At 41.6% G+C, this 18,425-nt stretch overlaps 1 protein-coding gene across 2 annotated transcripts in view; it reads left to right on the forward strand.

Moving 5' to 3' along the window:
* LOC143956699 (uncharacterized) overlaps positions 1-15,793 on the forward strand; it is a 109,610-nt gene extending 93,817 nt beyond the window's left edge. For both annotated transcript variants that reach the window (XM_077466896.1, XM_077466897.1), the window contains 4 exons: positions 2,415-2,470; positions 7,147-7,174; positions 9,693-9,857; positions 9,959-15,793. In XM_077466896.1, the coding sequence (XP_077323022.1) occupies positions 2,415-2,470; positions 7,147-7,174; positions 9,693-9,857; positions 9,959-10,344 (635 nt within the window). In that variant the 3' untranslated portion in view covers positions 10,345-15,793. The remainder of the gene's footprint in view (positions 1-2,414; positions 2,471-7,146; positions 7,175-9,692; positions 9,858-9,958) is intronic.
* Positions 15,794-18,425: the final 2,632 nt, after the last annotated feature.

Here is an 18,425-nt window from a genome sequence, read left to right on the forward strand (position 1 = left end):
CCTTAGGCGTTGGAGCACTTCTCTCTGCCATATACTGTGACTTGATCAGCGTCGCAATAGTGAAGCATCTGCAGCCCAACATACCTTTTTAGCACTGGTCCAGGTAGCAGATGCCTCTCGGCCCAGTCCTCCCCTGGTGAATCTTAGTACTAAAGATGCAGCCTGGCAATTAGCATTTTTAGAAGGTGATTTCTAATCTCCAGCATTGGGGTGGATTTACTAAAGGCAAATAGAATGTGCAATTTGCAAAGTGCAGTTGCTCCAGAACATAGTAAATGAGCAGAAGCACTGCTGACTTCCATCATCCAATCATGTGCAAGCAGAAATGCAGTTTTTTTTTTCCTTGCACCTGATTGGATATTCTCTGCAAAGTGAAGCCTTACCTCATGTACTAAGCTCTAGAGCAACTGCACTTGCAGAGAATAACTGCACTTTGCGAAGTGCACAGTCTATTTGCCTTTAGTAAATTAACCCCAATGTGTCAGCACACTTCACATCAGTCTTGTTTCTCACTGAAAGATGAATCACTAATCTGTTTAGGGTACACAAGTCACAATTCTGAGACACGATTGAGTATGAAACGTATGCTAAGAAATGTTTTTTGTCTCCTATGGCAACTAATGCATGTCTGGGAATTCTAAAAATGTGTGTTAAACAGAGATTATGAATGGTTAATATAAGCAATAAGTTCTCTTGTTAGCAACATTTTTATTTGCAAACCTTTTAAGGTTCTATGGCAATTTGTTATTTTCAGTAATTAGAGATCAGAAATAATGAGACAAATGTCATATGTAGGTAGGCTTAGTGATATTCATCCATTCATGTTGAGTCTTCATCTAGTTCTGTTATTCTAAAAATAAAAAATATGGACTTTTTATTATGTTCAAGTTGCAGTTTTACTTTTCAAAATTGGGATGTTTATATCAATTCAGTTAAACATAGAGATAATTTAATCAGTACATTGACCCCACCCCTTAATTCAGGGAGAGCCAATCCTGGAGAGATGGAGATCTAACTGAACAACATGGAAGATATCAAAGATCATCATGGGCGCAGGCAAAGTGCTTGTTTTAACAGAGATAACATAACAAGGCCCAATTGAAAAGTAAGGACAATTAGGCAAGTTCAGGGGTCAGTAATAAGTAATGCAGAGTTCAGAGAGCAATAATATGCAAGGCAGAGTAAAGAAGTCACTAAAAAGTAATGCAGAGTGCAGGGTTCAAGAGCAAGTAACAAAGAGTTCAGAAGTCAGTGACGCACTAGCTAAGGTCAGGAGTAAGGCAAAGTGCAGAGATCAGTAGTATGTAACACACAGTGTAGAGGTCAGTAGTAAATGACACACAGTGCTGAGGTCAGGAGTAATTAATGCACATGTCCTGCCCATGAGACAGTACAAACATCTACCCCCTAACCCCCAATCATCCACAGCACATATTCCTACCTCCCTCTGTGAAGTTCACTCAACAGACCTGAGATGCAGCAGTGCCCAGCAAAGTGAAGGAAGTCCTTCCAATATTTCCTCAGCATCATATGACACCTAAAGCCGCGTACACACGGGCGGACTGTCTGGCCAACTTGGTCCTGTCGAAACACATTTCAGCGGACAGTCCGCTCGTGTGTGGGCTTCAGCGGACTTTTTCAGCGTGCAGTCTGGCGGACTAAGTCTTTCGGAATTTCCGTAATATTGTCCGTCGTACTTTGGTTTCAGCGGACAATCCGCTCGTGAGTAGGCTAGTTCGACGGACTAAGTATGGCGCATGCTCAGAAAGGATTTACATGGCGAAAGGTTGCATTGCTGTGTATTGGACTTCCTATTTCTAGTCCCGTCGTACGTGCTGTACACGTCATCGCGCAAACTTTCGACGGACTGTTTTGCATCCGTGTGTGGTCAAGTCCGTTCATTCGAAAGTAGGACGGACTGTCCGTCGGATTGTCTGACGGACTAAGTTGGCCATACAGTCTGCCCGTGTGTACGCGGCTTAAGACTTACTTCATCTCTTCAATTCCTTTTGCCGCTCGAAATTGAGGTATGAAAGCTGGTGGAAAGGTAAGGAGCTGTCGGAACATCACAATCTACCTATCACATGACTACAATCAACTGGTAGATTGTGTTTGACCAGTTGCCGATATCCACTTTAAATACTAGGAGTTAAACTGGAAAAAGGATTATTGGCCTCCATTTCCAACTCAGGTCATCTTTTCACAGACCATTCACAGAAACGCCAGCTTTGGGGATAGAACTAAATATTTTATGTTTTTGTGAGTCTGAATGTTACTTAATAAAACACATTGTACATGATACAATTATTTAACAAATCATGAAACATGGACATTATTTTCCTTATATCTGAATGGTTCTAACACAGTATATGAGTAACATTCTTTTTTTCCTATGGGCTCTTGTTTACTTGCAGGTTTTCAGCCTTCCTTCCACCCTTCGAATTCTCAGCCTTCCTTCTTCCCTCAAAATGTGAGTTAGTGGCAATCTTTTTTCTGATTGAATGACAGGTAAAGATACTACTGACCCCCACACAAAGTCATAATCAAGACAGAGTCAGATCAATATAGAATGTATTATAACCCAAATTAAATTAATTGCAAGTTAACAATTCAATGTATGATTCAATGAGGTTGATTTACTAAAGGCAAATATGCTGTTCACTTCACAATGGAATTTTCCTTTTTAGTTTAGTGGATACGGTGAAAACTCACGTTGTAAAGTATACCACATCACATGCAAGGATAATAAATAGGGAAAAAAATATATTTTGCTTGTACGTGACTAGAATATAGAAGTCAACAGAGCTTCACCTCATTCACTGAGCAAAGTAAAAATTCCCTTGCAAAGTGAGCAGCCTATTTGTCTTTAGTAAATCAACCCCATTCATTAAAAAAAATAAAAAAATACATACAAATCAGGAAGGCAGAATATCCTTTACATGTTCTGTTACTTGCTACTGTAAAGGGGAAATAACTGCTGCTGGGAAATACGATTTATACTGCCCTCATGAAAGGTAATAGAAAAACTGGAGAAACCTAAAGGGTACATTTGATAAAAAGCAAATGTATTTACTTGTACTTTGTGAGTACCTTACTTAGTACAGTGTACTTGTGTTCAAGAACCCTGGATAGCAGCAACAGGAGACAGAAGGCTGTATGAGTTCAGATGTTTAAAGCAGAATGTACACTGAGGAAAATTATAAACACAACTTTTGTGTTTGCCCCTATTTATCATGAGCTGAACTCAAAGATCTATGACTTTTTCTATGTACACAAAATGCCTATTTTTCTCAAATATTGTTCACAAATCTCTCTAAATCTGTGTTAGTGAGCACTTCTCCTTTGCCGAGATAATCCATTAAGATCACAGGTGTGGCATATCAAGATGCTGATTAGACAGTATGATTATTGCACAGGTGTGCCTTAGACGGGCCACAATAAAAGGCCACTTTGAAATGTGCAGTTTTATAACACAGCACAATGCCACAGATGTCGCAAGTTTTGAGGGAGTGTGCAGTTGGCATGCTGACTGCAGGAATGTCCACCAAAACTGTTGCCCATGAATTGAATGTTAATTTCTCTACCATAAGCCATCTCCAAAAGCATTGCAGAGAATTTGACAGTACGGCCTCACAAGTGCAGATCACGTGTAGCAACAGCAGCCCAGGACCTCCACATCCAGCATCTTCACCTCCAAGATTGTCTGAGACCAACCACCCAGAAACCTTCTGCAACGATCGGTTTGCATAACCAAAGAATTTCTGCACAAACTGACAGAAACCATCTCAAGAAAGCTCATCTGCATGCTTGTCATCCTTGTCATTGGGGTCTTGACCTGACTGCAGTTCGTCGTTGTAACCAACTTGAGTGGGCAAATGCTCACATTCAATGGCATCTGGCCCTTTGGAGAGGTGTTCTCTTTACGGAGGAATACCGGTTTTCACTGTACAGAGTAGATGGCAGACAGCATGTATGGCGTAGTGTGGGTGAGCGGTTTGCTGATGTCAACGTTGTTGATCGAGTCATCAAAGTGGCAGTGGGGTTATGGTATGGGTAGGCGTATGCTATGGATAACAAACACAGATGCATTTTATTGATGCGAAAAAAGGGGCAAACTGCGCTACGGGATAAAAAAGTCTAAACAGCCCCAAGAAGGGCCCTTCGGAAGCTGCAACTCTAATGTACACCAAATATACACAAAGACAGAAATGAACAAAATGTGAATTGCTCTACTCTATAAATAATAAAACACATGAGTGTACATATAAACCCAAAAGAGAAAAAAACAGCAACCAAGTACTGAATACAACTAAATGTCACCAATCGTCAGATCAGGGAAATGGTGAAAGACCACAATTAGTGTTATACCCAACACAAATTCATATATAACAAATAATAGTGATCATCACAATAAAATAAACACAATTAATACATAAATTAATAGTAGTGCTAATGAATAAAAAATGTATTAAAAATTAATATTAATAAATAGTGTCCATATCAATAGCCGACCACCCGTGATTAAAAATGCATTAGAAGGCTGGATTCCAATAAAGCTTTTCAAAGGTGCAAATCGTGCTCTCTCCACCACCAAAAGTATAGAGATTGGTTCCTTACCGACTCGATATGACCCCCCATTACAGAGGGTCACAACAGGTGAAAGATTGCAGTAAGTGGGTTCTCACGCTGTCAAAAGTATCCATCCAATCCTATGGCTTCCACAAGATAGAGCCAGCTCACTCTCTCACAGATCCTCCCCTCCCGTGCACCACTTTCGGCTCACCGCGGTAGCAAATAAAAGATAAAGGCTCGGAATAGTGTAAAACCTTCGACTTTAATTCAAACAAATAAATACAAAATATTGCACTTACAAAAGTAGTATGGTATCAGGCTTTTAAGAAGTGTGCGCCGGCCGGACGCACACAAACAAACCAACCCGTGCTTCCTGGTGTGTTGACAAAACGAAAACCAAGGTGGACGATGTAAGGCATTACCAAATGCGTAGGGCGGAGCCTGCTAAAAGCTTGGTCAGATCTACAACCAGCACTCCTATTAATATCTTTAACTGGCTCTCACTGGAGCTGTAGAATGCTTTTAAGTGAAATTCCAGGCGCTAACTAACTAAGCCTAAACAGCCCCCCACCCCTCAACTCCCCTTTCTAACTCTTATGCCGCGTACACACGATCAGACTATCCGGCCAAACCACCAGAAAGTCCGCCAAATTTCCAAACGAGCGGAACCTGCCCACAGACTGGACTATTCCGCCGTACTTTTGAAATGAACGGACTTGCCCACACACAGAGGAAAGTCCGTTCATTTTGAACGCGGCTCTAGGTAGCCGGGACTAGCGAAGGAAGTCAATGTCGCCGCCTTAGGCGGCGAGATTGACACGTCACTGGCCCCATCACCTGGTATGGACTTAAAGGGGAAGCCCTACACCAAAAAAACTGCGTAGGGGTCAGGAAAGGGATGGGGACGAGCGAGTGCCCCCCTCCTGAGCCGTACCAGGCCACGTGCCCTCAACATGGGGGGGTGCTTTGGGGAAGGGGCGGCCCCTTTGTCCCATCTACCTGGAGCCAGGCTCAAAATGAACGGACTTTTCTCCGTGCGGAAAAGTCCATTCATTTCAAAAGTACGGCGGACTAGCACACACACGGCTGTATCCGGCGGACAGTTTTTGAGTCAAAACTACTTTCTAAGTCCGCCTGACTTTTGGGTAAAAAAAGTCTGCCGGAGCCCACACACGGGCGGATTGTGGAATTGTGGAAGGGGTCGAATGCAGCCTGGCTGGACTGGGCCCAAGTGGGGAAGTTTCCAGGAGAGTGGCAAATTCCTACGCTTTCCCTCCTCATCTGGAACCTTTCCCTACTGCTAATACTGTCCTTGACAGATGGATGACCTGTCCCTACACTACCCACATGCTAGAATGCGCACCAAACCCAGGAGCCAGAGTCTTAAAAGGACTCTGCCATATCTAAGATGGCTGTCAGAGTCACATCGGTGGCCAGCATCCAACTGGATTGCTTCCCTAGTGACCCAGAAAACTATAAAAGAACCATGATCCTCTTGATGTCCTTCCCCACTGCAATATCACTGCGGTTAAGTGCATCCTGCAGTGGAGAAAGCCTGCACCTGCCTACAAGATTTTTAACAAATGGTTCTCAGGGAAGTTTTTTTTTTTTATTGCGCTCAACAAGTTAAAAAACGCTGAGGGTTTAATACTACTTAAAGTGTATGTAAACCCGATTCATGAAATTTGAGCTGGGCACATATATCTGTAGTGTTTTCTTAGCTCTCTTCAAAGCATTAAGTCCCGTGGCCTTCTCCTGTTCCATTCTTCTGTTATCAGCATGATAACTTCTGACAAGCTGATAAAACCAGCCTGAATTTTGTGTCGTGGGAGGTTGCTATAAATAGATCAGCATAGAGCTGAACTATTCACCCAACAGCTCTACAAATCTCTGCTTGTCTCTGCCTATGTGGAGGGGGTGCCTTTCCTCCAATCAGCTGTCTTTGCTGTATGCCCAGACTTCACTTCCAGTGCTGAACAGGAAGTGAAAATTTGTAACACAATGTGTACTTTCTAAAGAATATATAAAGCTGAAGACAGCAGATATACATGTAAAACTTATGTAGGAAGATTTGTTTAATTTCTGTATATCATATGAGGCTGTTCACTGGGTATATGTGAAGGTTTACATCCACTTTAATGGAAAAGATAAGAGCATAGGAAGACACACTGCCTATGTATGGAGAAAAACAATGAAACTATGCAATTGCAATATTTAAAAAAAAATAACTTGAGATGTAACAGTTAAAGAATCCTTCTAATAAAAATGGAATATTGTAAGTTCATGTTTTTGTTCTGTGCTCAAAAATGGTTATACAGTTATATAAATTCCTCAGACCCTTACTAATGTTATTATAAACATATTAAGCTAGTATTGGCTCCAGCGTATTATTAAAAGGATTCATAAAAGACCAGGTAGAAATGGATGTTCTGTAAAAGAGTGATCTTGTTTATATCCAATGCTTGCTTCTTTATCTGAAATTATAAACCATTAAGGATATAAAATACAATTTACTTGTAAGGTCAGACAATGGGCTGCCATTTAATTTGTGTTTTTTTTTTCTTTTTTTTCCAGTTTAATGTCTCTTCACCACCTCCAACAGGCAAGTGCTTTGATCACAGGAATCAAACAGCTGCATCCATTTGGACCTATACCCAAATGTTAATGTAACATAACTGTATAATAACAGTGTTGTCATATTTGAAAAAAGTAATACAACATATATAAAGAGTGACAGGAACGCTGATGTGTGCAAGTTTCCCTAAGAAAATATGGCAACAGGATTCATTTCCATGCTAGCTACATGTGTGAATGTTCAGGGAAGATCATGTTATCTGAACTTTGATCCTCACTAGTATAAGTATGTGCAGCCTATTGCATTGGGGTCCGTTCCCCCCAGCACAAACACACATGTGTGTATATCAAAAGGACAGTGGACAGTTTCAGATTGGTGTCGGTAGGACAGTCCGTGGTGTAAATATATATATATATTTTTTTTACACGTTTTTTAGGAGCCCCATTGGGGGGGCTTTGGTAAAATGACAGTCTAAACAGACACCTGATGTCCCACTTTTGAGACAGAGAAAAGAACTGAGGAAAGATATTCCCCAGTCCCCTTCTCTACAACCTCAGCTGCACTGGACAGTAAACGAATGGGGGGTGCTTACTATGTTTCCATGAAAGTGTTACTAAACCCACAACAGTAAAACCAGTCTGTATATGCAGCATAGCATGCTTGTTATACTCGCTGTGGAAATTAAGGAGTTAATCCTCTGCATTGTGTAAAAAGGCTGTTTTATCCCGTATGCACAAATCCTCCCCCTCGTGTAATGTCTAGCTTGGGGAGGCCAACTAACACACAGGCAATAGCCAACCTGCTCAGTTGTGCCTTTTACACTGGAGAGAACAGTTACTTGTTCTCAGAGATAGCCAGGTCACATGATGAGGGGAGGGTGGGGGGCAGATGAACTATTTTCATATTATTGGGTTTATTACCACTTTAAGAATGAACACGCATTTGGAATGTATCTGGAATAATACTAAATAAAATTGTTATTGACAAAGAATGAACACAGGAGCGATCAGTACAGATCACTCACTGTTTTTATTCTGAAAAGGAAGGCCCTGGTAAATGAAATATTTACTTGCCCCTTCCCCTGCTCTCCATCCTGAAACATTCCCTGCAGCAGCCAGCAGGAGAGGAAGGAAGCTGGCAGCACTGCGGGGGGGGGGGAGACAGAGGGCACTAGAAAGCAGAAGAGAATTGGCACCGCACAAGGTGATTAGGGTGTGCCCAGGCGGAGAGGAGACGAGAGAGCTTGACAGTAGGAGGTCTTGAAAAGAGCAGAGAGGACGATTTGGGTGATATTTGGAGACAAGATTGGTGATGTATCTCTGGGCAGAGTTGTGAATGGCTTTGTATGTTGTGGTTAGTATTTTGAATTAAATTTTCTGGGTGATTGGGAGCCAGTGTAGGGATTGGAGGAGAGGGTTGGCAGACTCTGAGCGGTTGGTAAGGTGGATAAGTCTGGCAGCAGCATTCATGATAGACTGAAGAGGAGATAGCCTATGGAGAGGCAGGCCAATGAGAAGGGAGTTGCAATAGTCAAGGTGAGAGATAACAAGGGAGTGAATGAGGAGCTTGGTGGTTTCATTTGTTAAAAAGGGGCACATTTTTGAGATTTTGCAGAGGTGAATTCTACAAACTTTTGACAACGATTGGATTTGAGGCTGAAATTACAAGTCAGAGTCTAGGGTTACACCTAGTACCCTGGTGTGAGGGGAGGGACTGATAGTTGCATTGTTGATTTTGATGGAAAAGTCATGGAGGGGGGCACGGGCGGGGGGGGGGAATATTAAAAGCTCAGTTTTAGAGAGATTTCGTTTAAGGAAGTGGTGCGACATCCATGCTGATATGTCAGTTAGTAAGTTAGTAATGCGTGAGGAGACTGAAGGAGTGAGGTGAGGAGTAGACAGATAGATTTGGGTGTATAAGTGGTATTGGAAGCCGTGGGCGGTTATCAAGTGACCAAGGGAGGAGGTGTAGATAGAGAAGAGTAGGGGTCCAAGAACAGAGCCTTGGGGAACCCCCACAGAAAGGGGAAATGGAGAGGAGGAGACAGAGTTGTAGGTGACACTGGGCACTGTGATAGATAGGCAGAGAACCAGGATAGAGCAGAATCTCAGAGGCCAAGGGAATGTAGTTTATTGAGAAGGAACGGGTGCTCAACAGTATCAAAGGCAGCAGAGAGGTCAAGTAGTAGGAGTATGGAGTACTGGCTGTTGTTTTTAGCAGTTAGTAAATCGTTAGTGAGTTTTAGTAAGGCAGTTTCCGTGGAGTGCTGCGAGCGAAAGCCAGTTTAGTTTTAGAACAAGCTAATTTCTTGAATATTAAATACACATTGAAGAAAGTAAACACTCCAATGCTTCTTAAGGAGTTCAGATTGCGAACCTATACATGCCAGACAAAATGCCTCTTTGTGTAATCTAGTCTGACCTCAATTAGTATAAAATGGTTACGATTTTTTTTTTTTTTTTTGAAAGCAAGATAAAAAAAAAATCGAAATCTTCAATGACATACTGAAAAGGAAAATAAATGCATTATGCTCTTGTCGTTTCAGCTAATATTACTAATATATCAGTCATTGACAATAAGGGACCATTTCAATTAGGTGATAATAATAGCATGGTTTACGGGACAACAGGACCTCATCATTATAGCAATATTAACCCAAGGAATCAATATGCTGGCGGGACCAGACCCAGTTACCCTGCACCAACTCAGAGTAAGCATTTCTAAATGAACATTTTTAATATTTTATACTGCTGTCATATTGAAAAAAATAAAGTACCGTAAATGGTAAACTTTATACATCTGTCATTTCAGCTGTTAATGTTAAAATCACTAACAACGATGGTCCAGTACAAATTGGAGACAACAATATAATGTATGCTAGGATGAGCTCAAGTCAATATCAGAGACCAAGCACCAAACCTATCACTCCACAACCTGGCCAAACTGCACGTATAAACTCCCACGGCCCAACAAAAAGTGGACATATTTCACAACCATCCCATACTTCAGAAATGTGTCCCCCCACAGGAGAAGCTTTTTCTGATGCAGCTCTGCCTGCGCAAGAGACCGAAAGGCAAACTGATCAACCACTAGAAATACCAACTACAAAGGATACCACTGTGAGCAGCTCATTACAAGGAAAGGACAATATTAATTCAAGCAGCTCTTCAGGAGAACAGGGGAAGTCTAAGCAATGATTCATGGCATTAACTATAGCAGTGCTTCCTACAGTGAAAAACGTGGTGCATAGCTGGATAAAAAAACATGGGTTGACTACTGCGCCAAAGTCTGCTTACTCCTGGCACACTATGAAAAAAAGAACCTTACCTTGCAGAACTTCAGTTTACAACTTGTAGATACAGCCCATTCCAGACTTGTTAAGTGCAGAAACCTGTAACCCTATTTTCAATTTGTACATAACATTAAATATGGATGAGGCTTTCTATTTAAACTGTTCTTTAACCACCGGAATTGACAATTTCAAACATCCTAACCTGTGGATCTGCACAAGTGCTTCTAAAAAATGGGCTTTGAATACAGCAACCCCATCTCATTATACTCTTCCCAGAAGGCAACTATACCATGCTGAACCCACTTCTACCTTCAAGAACCTGATCTTCATCAGCCACCGTTCTCAAGCATTCTGTCAACTACAGTTGCAAAGTTTTAAAATAATTTCATATTGATGTGTAGCCATACCTTTGTCTTCATCTAATTTCTTTTATTGAAATATTGTTTTGACACTTAAACCCTTCTCTTCTCTGCAACAGACTACCTTTACAATAAAACCTCACCCTTTTCCTGCCACTTCTGTCAACAACTGCTCGCTTAGTCCTCTGTGGACACACTGGCCACCATCATCAAACACAGATTTTGGCCCTGGACACCAAAGCCGTGGCAAACAGAAGACACCAGAAGTCTCAAAAGACATAGTTGTGCTCTTAAGTGACTGGGGTGTAAATCTAAATCTAACCCCTGCAAGACTTCACCCCATATAAATCTGCCCTCCAAAAATACAGTTTTAACCACCTCATCCAATCATCATCAGCTTTTTTTCTACCCTTAACATTCTACTTCGTATCCCACCACCATCACCCACTAACTAATTTACTACCCAGGAGATTGCCAATTATTCACACAGGACTAATGCAATTCGGGAAAAGATTTTTGACTTTCCAGATATCTCCCACACCTAACATAACATGTCTAACACAATATTCAATATTTTTTTCCCTTGCCCGTTTATCACAGAGGAAGTTGCTATACTTTTGTCTGACACCCACCTAACCACCTGCCCCCTGGACCCCATTGCCTCACAACTACTCTGGTCACTTTCTTGCTCTATTCAACACTCACATCTCTAATCTCTCCCTCTCTTCCAGCATCTACTAAAATCTATAATCTCTCCCTCTCTTCCAGGATCTTCTACACCCCTCTAAAACTTGCACTGCCCCCCCCCCCCAATACTTAAAATGCCTTTCCTCAACAACTTTACAGTGTTACTAAACCCACTATAGTAAAATCTGTCTGTATATGCAGAATTGCATGCTTGTTATACTCACTGTGAAACTTAAAGCGGACCTTCAGTCATTTTTTTAACTTTCCATCTATTAAATCTTCTTCCCTTGATGTTTTAACTTTGGATAGTAAAACATTTTTTTTTTCTGCCAGTAAATACCTTATACAGCCCACTCCCTGTTTCTTGTCTGGTAAAAAGCCTAGGCTTATGACATCATACACAACTCTCTTGCTCACTCTCGTGAGAGTTTGCCAGGACGGGAGGGGAGATGAGTCATAAGAGAGCCAATGAGAGCTGCAGGGTTGCAGAGCTGGATGTATGCCTCTGTGTGTCTGTGTAAATCCAGGAACTGAACAGGCAGCTGCTTCAGCTGCCCACAGTTAAAATGGTTGTAACCAGACTCAGTGGAGGGAGATTTCTGCACTATATTTGGCAAGTACAGAATCACAGTATATATAAAATAATATGCAAAGTGGTTGGAGTGAAGCTCCAGAATGTCAAAGATGTTTTTATTACAAATTATGTGAGCAGACTGCAGTTCCTCTTTATGTGATTAATCTTCTGCATTGTGTAAAAAGGCTGTTTGATCCTGTACTCACAAATCCTCCCCATCCTGCAGGGTCACACTGGACAAGTCCAGATAAGACACAGTCAGAGTAGGCCTGCGGCCCATGCTCAGTTTGGTCTCTATTGCTGGAGAGAATATTTCCTGTTTGAGTTGAGCTAGTCAGGTTACATGATATTGACATCACACATTTAGGCGTATATACAGATCCTAAATGACAGCCTAGCCCTTCCCTCCTCCTTCGTGCCAAGTAACTAAAGAAGAACACAGTGAGTGGGATGTCACTGATGGATGATCCGCCTCACATAAAAGCAGGACACAGGCTATAGTGGATTTCTAGAGGCAATGACTCCCATAAACGAGATAACACCACTGCAAATGTTTTTGCAGCATCAGTTACAGCCTGCAGACGTGTATATTGAGCTAATAGATATGTCTAAACATTGATTTCCCAATTTCTAAATTCATAAATAATACAGATCATGCCAAAAATGTGTTATGTTTTATTTTTTTCATATTTGTTATCCTTCTTTCTCTCTTTCTGTGCCTTCCCTTTTTTTTCTCTCTCCCCTGTCATCCTCATTCCCCCTGACCCCTCATTGCCACCTTGCTAACACACTACCCCTGTCATCTTCATCCTCTTACTACCTGGCACTCCACTGCAACCTTGCTAACATCCCACCCCCTGTCATCCTCATGTTCATCACACCTGGCACCCCACTGAAATCTTGCTAACATCCCAACCTCTGTCATCCTCATCCTTATCACACCTGGCACCCCATTGCAATCTTGCTAACAACCTACCCCCTGTCATCCTCATCACACCCAACTCTCCACTTCAACCTTCCTAATACACTACCCCCTGTCATCCTCATCACACCTGGCACACCACTGCCAGCTTGCTAACACCTTACCTCCTATTATCATCATCCTCATCACACCTGGCACCCCAATGTCACTTTGCTAATGGCCTATCCCCTGTCATCCTCATCACACCTGGCACCCCACTGATACCTTTCTAATACCTCACACCCTGTCATCCTTATTCCAATGTTCATCACACCTGGCACCCTGCTGCAATCTTGCTAACACCCCAACTCCTGTCATCCTTATCACACCTGGTACCCCATTGCAACCTTGCTAACAACCTACCCCCTGTCATCCTCATCACACCCGGCACCCCACTTCAACCTTCCTAATACACTACCCCCTGTCATCCTCATCACACCTGGAACACCACTGCCAGCTTGCTAACATCTTACCTCCTGTCATCTTCATGCTCATCATATCTGGCACCCAAATGTCACCTTGCTAATGGCCTAACCCCTGTCAACCTCATCACACCTGGCACCTCACTGCTGTTTTGCTAACACCCTACCCTCTGTCATCCTCATCCCCCTATAACCCACTGCCAGCTTCCAAACACTTGCATTGACAAAGTAGCTTATTACAATCTTGAAAGGACAAGGGTCTCCTCCCCACAAATGTGTGATTGGGGGTAATGTGGTCAGTGGACGGGAGCTTATTGAAATATGGAACACTATGTTAACAATAAAGATGCCACCCCAGGTGAATGATTGAAGTGTTACTAAACCCACAACAGTAAAATCAGTCTGTATATGCAGTAAAGCATTCTTGTTATAGCCCTTAGCGTGGAACCTAATAATGCGCTAATCATCTGCATTGTGCAAAAAGGCTGTTCGATCCTGTGTGCTCTGATTGTCTCCTTCTTCTACAGACTCCAAAAAATAACTTTATATTTACAGTCTTTGGAGTCAGGCTGCACAGTTTGGTGTGTATTGCTAGAGGGGTTTTTTTTTTGAGAGGGTGCATGTGATCAGCACAGGGCCAATCAGCACTGTCCAGACATGTCTAGACAGAGGATCAGGAGTCTTGAAGCCTGATAGGACAATCTTGGGAGAAATGAAAACTCCTCCTACAAGCTATCAGCACACACTGATAGAAGTCACAAGATTGCTCTAACTGCTATATACAGCTGATGAAAAATGTGTTTATCAGTTTATATTTACTAAAACTATTGTATTTCCATGTTCTGTGTACTGTGGGAGACCAGTTATAGTGAATGCAGGATCTGGATTCAGTAACACTTTAAATCCCATCTTCTTGCTCCCATTTACCTCCAAACTTCCAAAAAACCTAGTCTACAATCATTTGAGCCACTACCTCACTGAAAATAACCTTCTTAACCCCTTTCAACCTGCATTTTACCTGCAACACTGTGGAGAAACTGACATTACTAACTGCTAAAACTAATGGTAACTACTCAATACTCATATTCTCATACCTTTCTGCTGCCTTTGACACAGTTGGCCACCCGCTCCTCCTAATAAAATTGCACTGACTTGGCCTCCAAAATGTTGATGTTTCATTGTTCTCCTCCTACCTACCTCAAAAGGCCTTCAGTGTTATCTACAGCTCAATCTCTTCCTCTTCTCACAACGATCAACCCCTACCCTCAGGCCAGGGTGGGTGTAATCCTAGATTCTGACACTCTCCTTTCATCCCCATATCTAACCTCTGTTCAAATCTTTCCATCTTAACCACTGTAACATTTCCAAAATTCACCCATTTTTAACAAATAACACAGTAACAAAGTTTCTAATGTATTCCCTTGTTATCTCTGACCCCTCAGGCCCAATGCCCACCTTCTGGAATAAATAATGATTTACTGAAGAATAACATAAGCAAACTTGGAACAACAGGTTGGTATTCTCACTTTTTCTTAATTACAGTGCAGAACATTTTAGTGCCACTTACAAGAAGTCCAGCCATCTTCCCAAATGCTCTTTCTTGAGTACCCCAGCATTTAGTCCTCACATGAAGTCTCTCTCTGGGTCTAGGGCATGAAGGTCTACTACTATTCAGGCTGCAGACCTACAAGCATTAGTTCAGGGGTAGTCAGTTCCCATCAATCTTTTACTCAGGGACCCACCCACACCAGAATATAAAGGGCACAGTACTCAACCCACTAGCATTACCAGGTGGGTATTCTACCCTACTATCCACTTACATTTCTTACTTTCTACCCCTACCATTACTGCCACCCATGCTTGCCTCCATTACTTCTCCTGAGCCTAACCCCTAATCTAAAACTTCCTACCCCAAGCTACTGCAATTACGCAATCTTCATAAGCGCACCGTTTCATGGAAGCCTATTATGCCTTCACCTAAAAACTGTACTTTTTTTTCTCCATCAGCTTACAATTAATTCCCTTTGTATCACATGATTAACATAATTTCTCAAGATATGGCAACCCTAGATATCTTACTCTTAACCTCCAGATTCTGATAGATCTCTAAATCCATTTGAATGTCTGAGGTGATGCCTCTGCAAGGCCACTTTAACCCATGGTACTATATGAATTATGTAATTTTACGTTTACCTGTCAAACATTCTGATCTGCTAATTTTTATGATTCCTTATTGATCCTCTATATTTCGTTCTGGTATTTCTCAATAAAACTATTGTGAAAGAAAAACTTTAGGTGGTAAATGCAGTAAAATTGGCAACTTGTATACATTAAACTGAGTCAAAATGATATATTACTTTTACTTATTAGCCTTCTTGTACACAGGACCATCTAGGAGCAGTACATCCTTCCCAGAGTTTTGCAGGGAGCCTGTCAAAGTCTATGGCAGGCAGTGCTTGGACTGGGCTGAATGCTGTACCAAGTGGTACCTGCGTATTTAGGACTGAAGACCTATTTGCAGGGGGCATTACAGATAGGGAGCTAAATCTCTGGCCAAATGCACTGCCAGTGTTCCAAAAGCCATGGCCAGATTCATTGCCTCTCTGTTGCAGTAAAGAGATACAAAGTGCAAAAAAGAGATTACATCAAAATATATTGTACAATTTATAGATTTAAAAAAAATATTGGGAATTGTAGGAAAGTCATTAATTAAAATTATTCAAATTGTTTTTTCCATTTAATCATCTATAATATTTTTTAATATTTAAAAGGTAACAAAGACTTTTACGAATGGCTAATTAAATCAAACAATTAGGGTCTGTTTACACCAGAATGCGGTATGGGATATGGGGTATGTTCCGTGTGCATTTACAGCAACGTGTTTAAAATGCACTGCATTTGTGATCTGCAGCTGGTGTCATTGTTAACTTAATGACACCCCAACTGCAGGTTGCAAACGCAGTGCGTTTGCCTGCACCAGATTGGATGGTACAGTAGTACCATGTGATTTGGTTGCTGTGTGTTTTATAAAGGAGTGTATGCACTAATTTTGCTGTGCTTCCTGCAATTTCAGCCTATTCATTGCAGGTGAGTAACACAGGAACACACAACACATTCTTGTGTAATTTATGGTGTGAATTGGCCCTTATGCCACGTACACACGATCTAAATTTTGCCCAGCAAAAGACCAATGAGAGCTTTTGGTCAGAAAATGTAACCGTGTGTATGCTCCATCGGACTTTTGCTGGCCGAATTCCAGCCAGCAAAAGATTGAGAGCATGTTCTCATTTTTTCAGTTCCGATCAGAAATTCTGATGGTCTGTAACAATTCTGACGCGCATGCTCGGAAACAATTTGACGCATGCTTGAAAGCATTGAACTTAATTTTTTCGGCTCGTTGTAGTGTTGTACATCACCGTGTTCTTGAAGGTTAAAAGTTCAGCAAACTTTTGTGTGACCGTGTGTATGCAAGCCAAGCTTGAGCGGAATTCCGTCTGAAAAACCATCCAAGATTTTTCTGACGGAAAATCCGCTCGTGTGTACGTGGTATAAGGCTTTGGAAAAAACAAATCTCTCCCTCTATCAACATTTAAGAATATTTTTCTTTTAAAGTAGTGTTGCTTTTATGTGGTGTCCACCATCCTCCCATCAACTGAGAGTTTAGTGAAATATAGTAGCCGACTCACCCTTTGACATTCCGAGAAAGATCACTTTTCTTCACCAGGGGGCAGCCTAGTTCTATATCACATGTCTGTGTTTTCATGTTTTTCTTGTATAGCATTTGTAAGGGATCACAACAATCATCAATGAGGAACAAAAAAAGACTCAAGCAGCACAAGAACTTTCCCAAGCTTGCATTCAAGCTCTTTTTTTTCTTTATACTTTCTTTAAGTCCTAAGAACCTGCCATCCTGCATAGTGTTTTTGAACCAACGGTGTATATACCAGTCTTCTGCTAAAAATATTTCAGTAGATTTCTCACTTTTGGGTGGAATAGAGCCAGGCTTGAGTGCCTTCAAATCTTTTCTGCAGTCCAGCATGCTAACAGAGAGATACCCACAAATCTAGGACAGGCATGGCATATTTAAGTTTTTTGTAAATTTTCGTTTTTATAAAATTGTCTCTTTCCCAGTTAAGCTTTCAGGTGTAGGGATGAGGCTCAGGTTTGCAGCAGAACCTGGAGGTTGGAAATTCACAGTCCCAGAAAATGAATGCAGAAATTTGTCAGACTGAAATCTTTGTATAATATTGCACTTGACTGACTTTGGACAGCTGGCTCAGAAGGGCCAACACTAGTCCTTTTTTAAAAAAAAGCTAGCTCCCTCACTTTAAAAAAATTTCAGGTCACAGCAGCCATGATGACAATGTGCTTTATCTGTTATAGGGGAAGCATAGGAAGTGCTGCTGACCAACTGTATGAGAAGAGAGAATAGTGTAGCTTGTAGACACTTGCAGGTCTGTTAAAGCAGATGTAAACCCTTACTGATTGTCATTAATGTAGCAAAATATGTCTTAGGCCACTTTCAGATGGGCGTCCCAATCAGCTCCACCTGTCAGTTTTACAAGCGGACCTGATCGGAAAGGTCAATTCATCCCTATGGACAGGCGGACTTGTGTCTGTTTATGCCCTCCTACCTCCGTGTCCAATAAGGCCCTTAAAAAAAAGAACAAGAGAGGAATCCATGTTCTGTTTAAGTGGAGCAGATCGAAGGTAGCTAGGTGACCAGCCGCCCATTGAGCAGAGTGGGTTCTGTCCATGTCCGCTCTGCAGATACTGAGCAGACATCCGCTCTGCTCCGATTAGCAGGGGATCGGCTCCAGTGTTGCCAACCTACCAGATTGAAACTTACTGACACAACACACAAAATTTACTGTCAAGTTTTTACTGGCATATCCAAAAGTTAAGAAAATTACAGTTTTAAGTGCAAATTTCAGTATTTAGGCTACAAACAAGTACAATATGCAATTAGCAAAGTGATTTAAG

The sequence above is a fragment of the Lithobates pipiens genome, unplaced genomic scaffold (assembly GCF_037356315.1).
Source record: "Lithobates pipiens isolate NorthernLeopardFrog02 unplaced genomic scaffold, aLitPip1_a1.2 Scaffold_4, whole genome shotgun sequence".
NCBI classification, from domain to species: domain Eukaryota; kingdom Metazoa; phylum Chordata; class Amphibia; order Anura; family Ranidae; genus Lithobates; species Lithobates pipiens.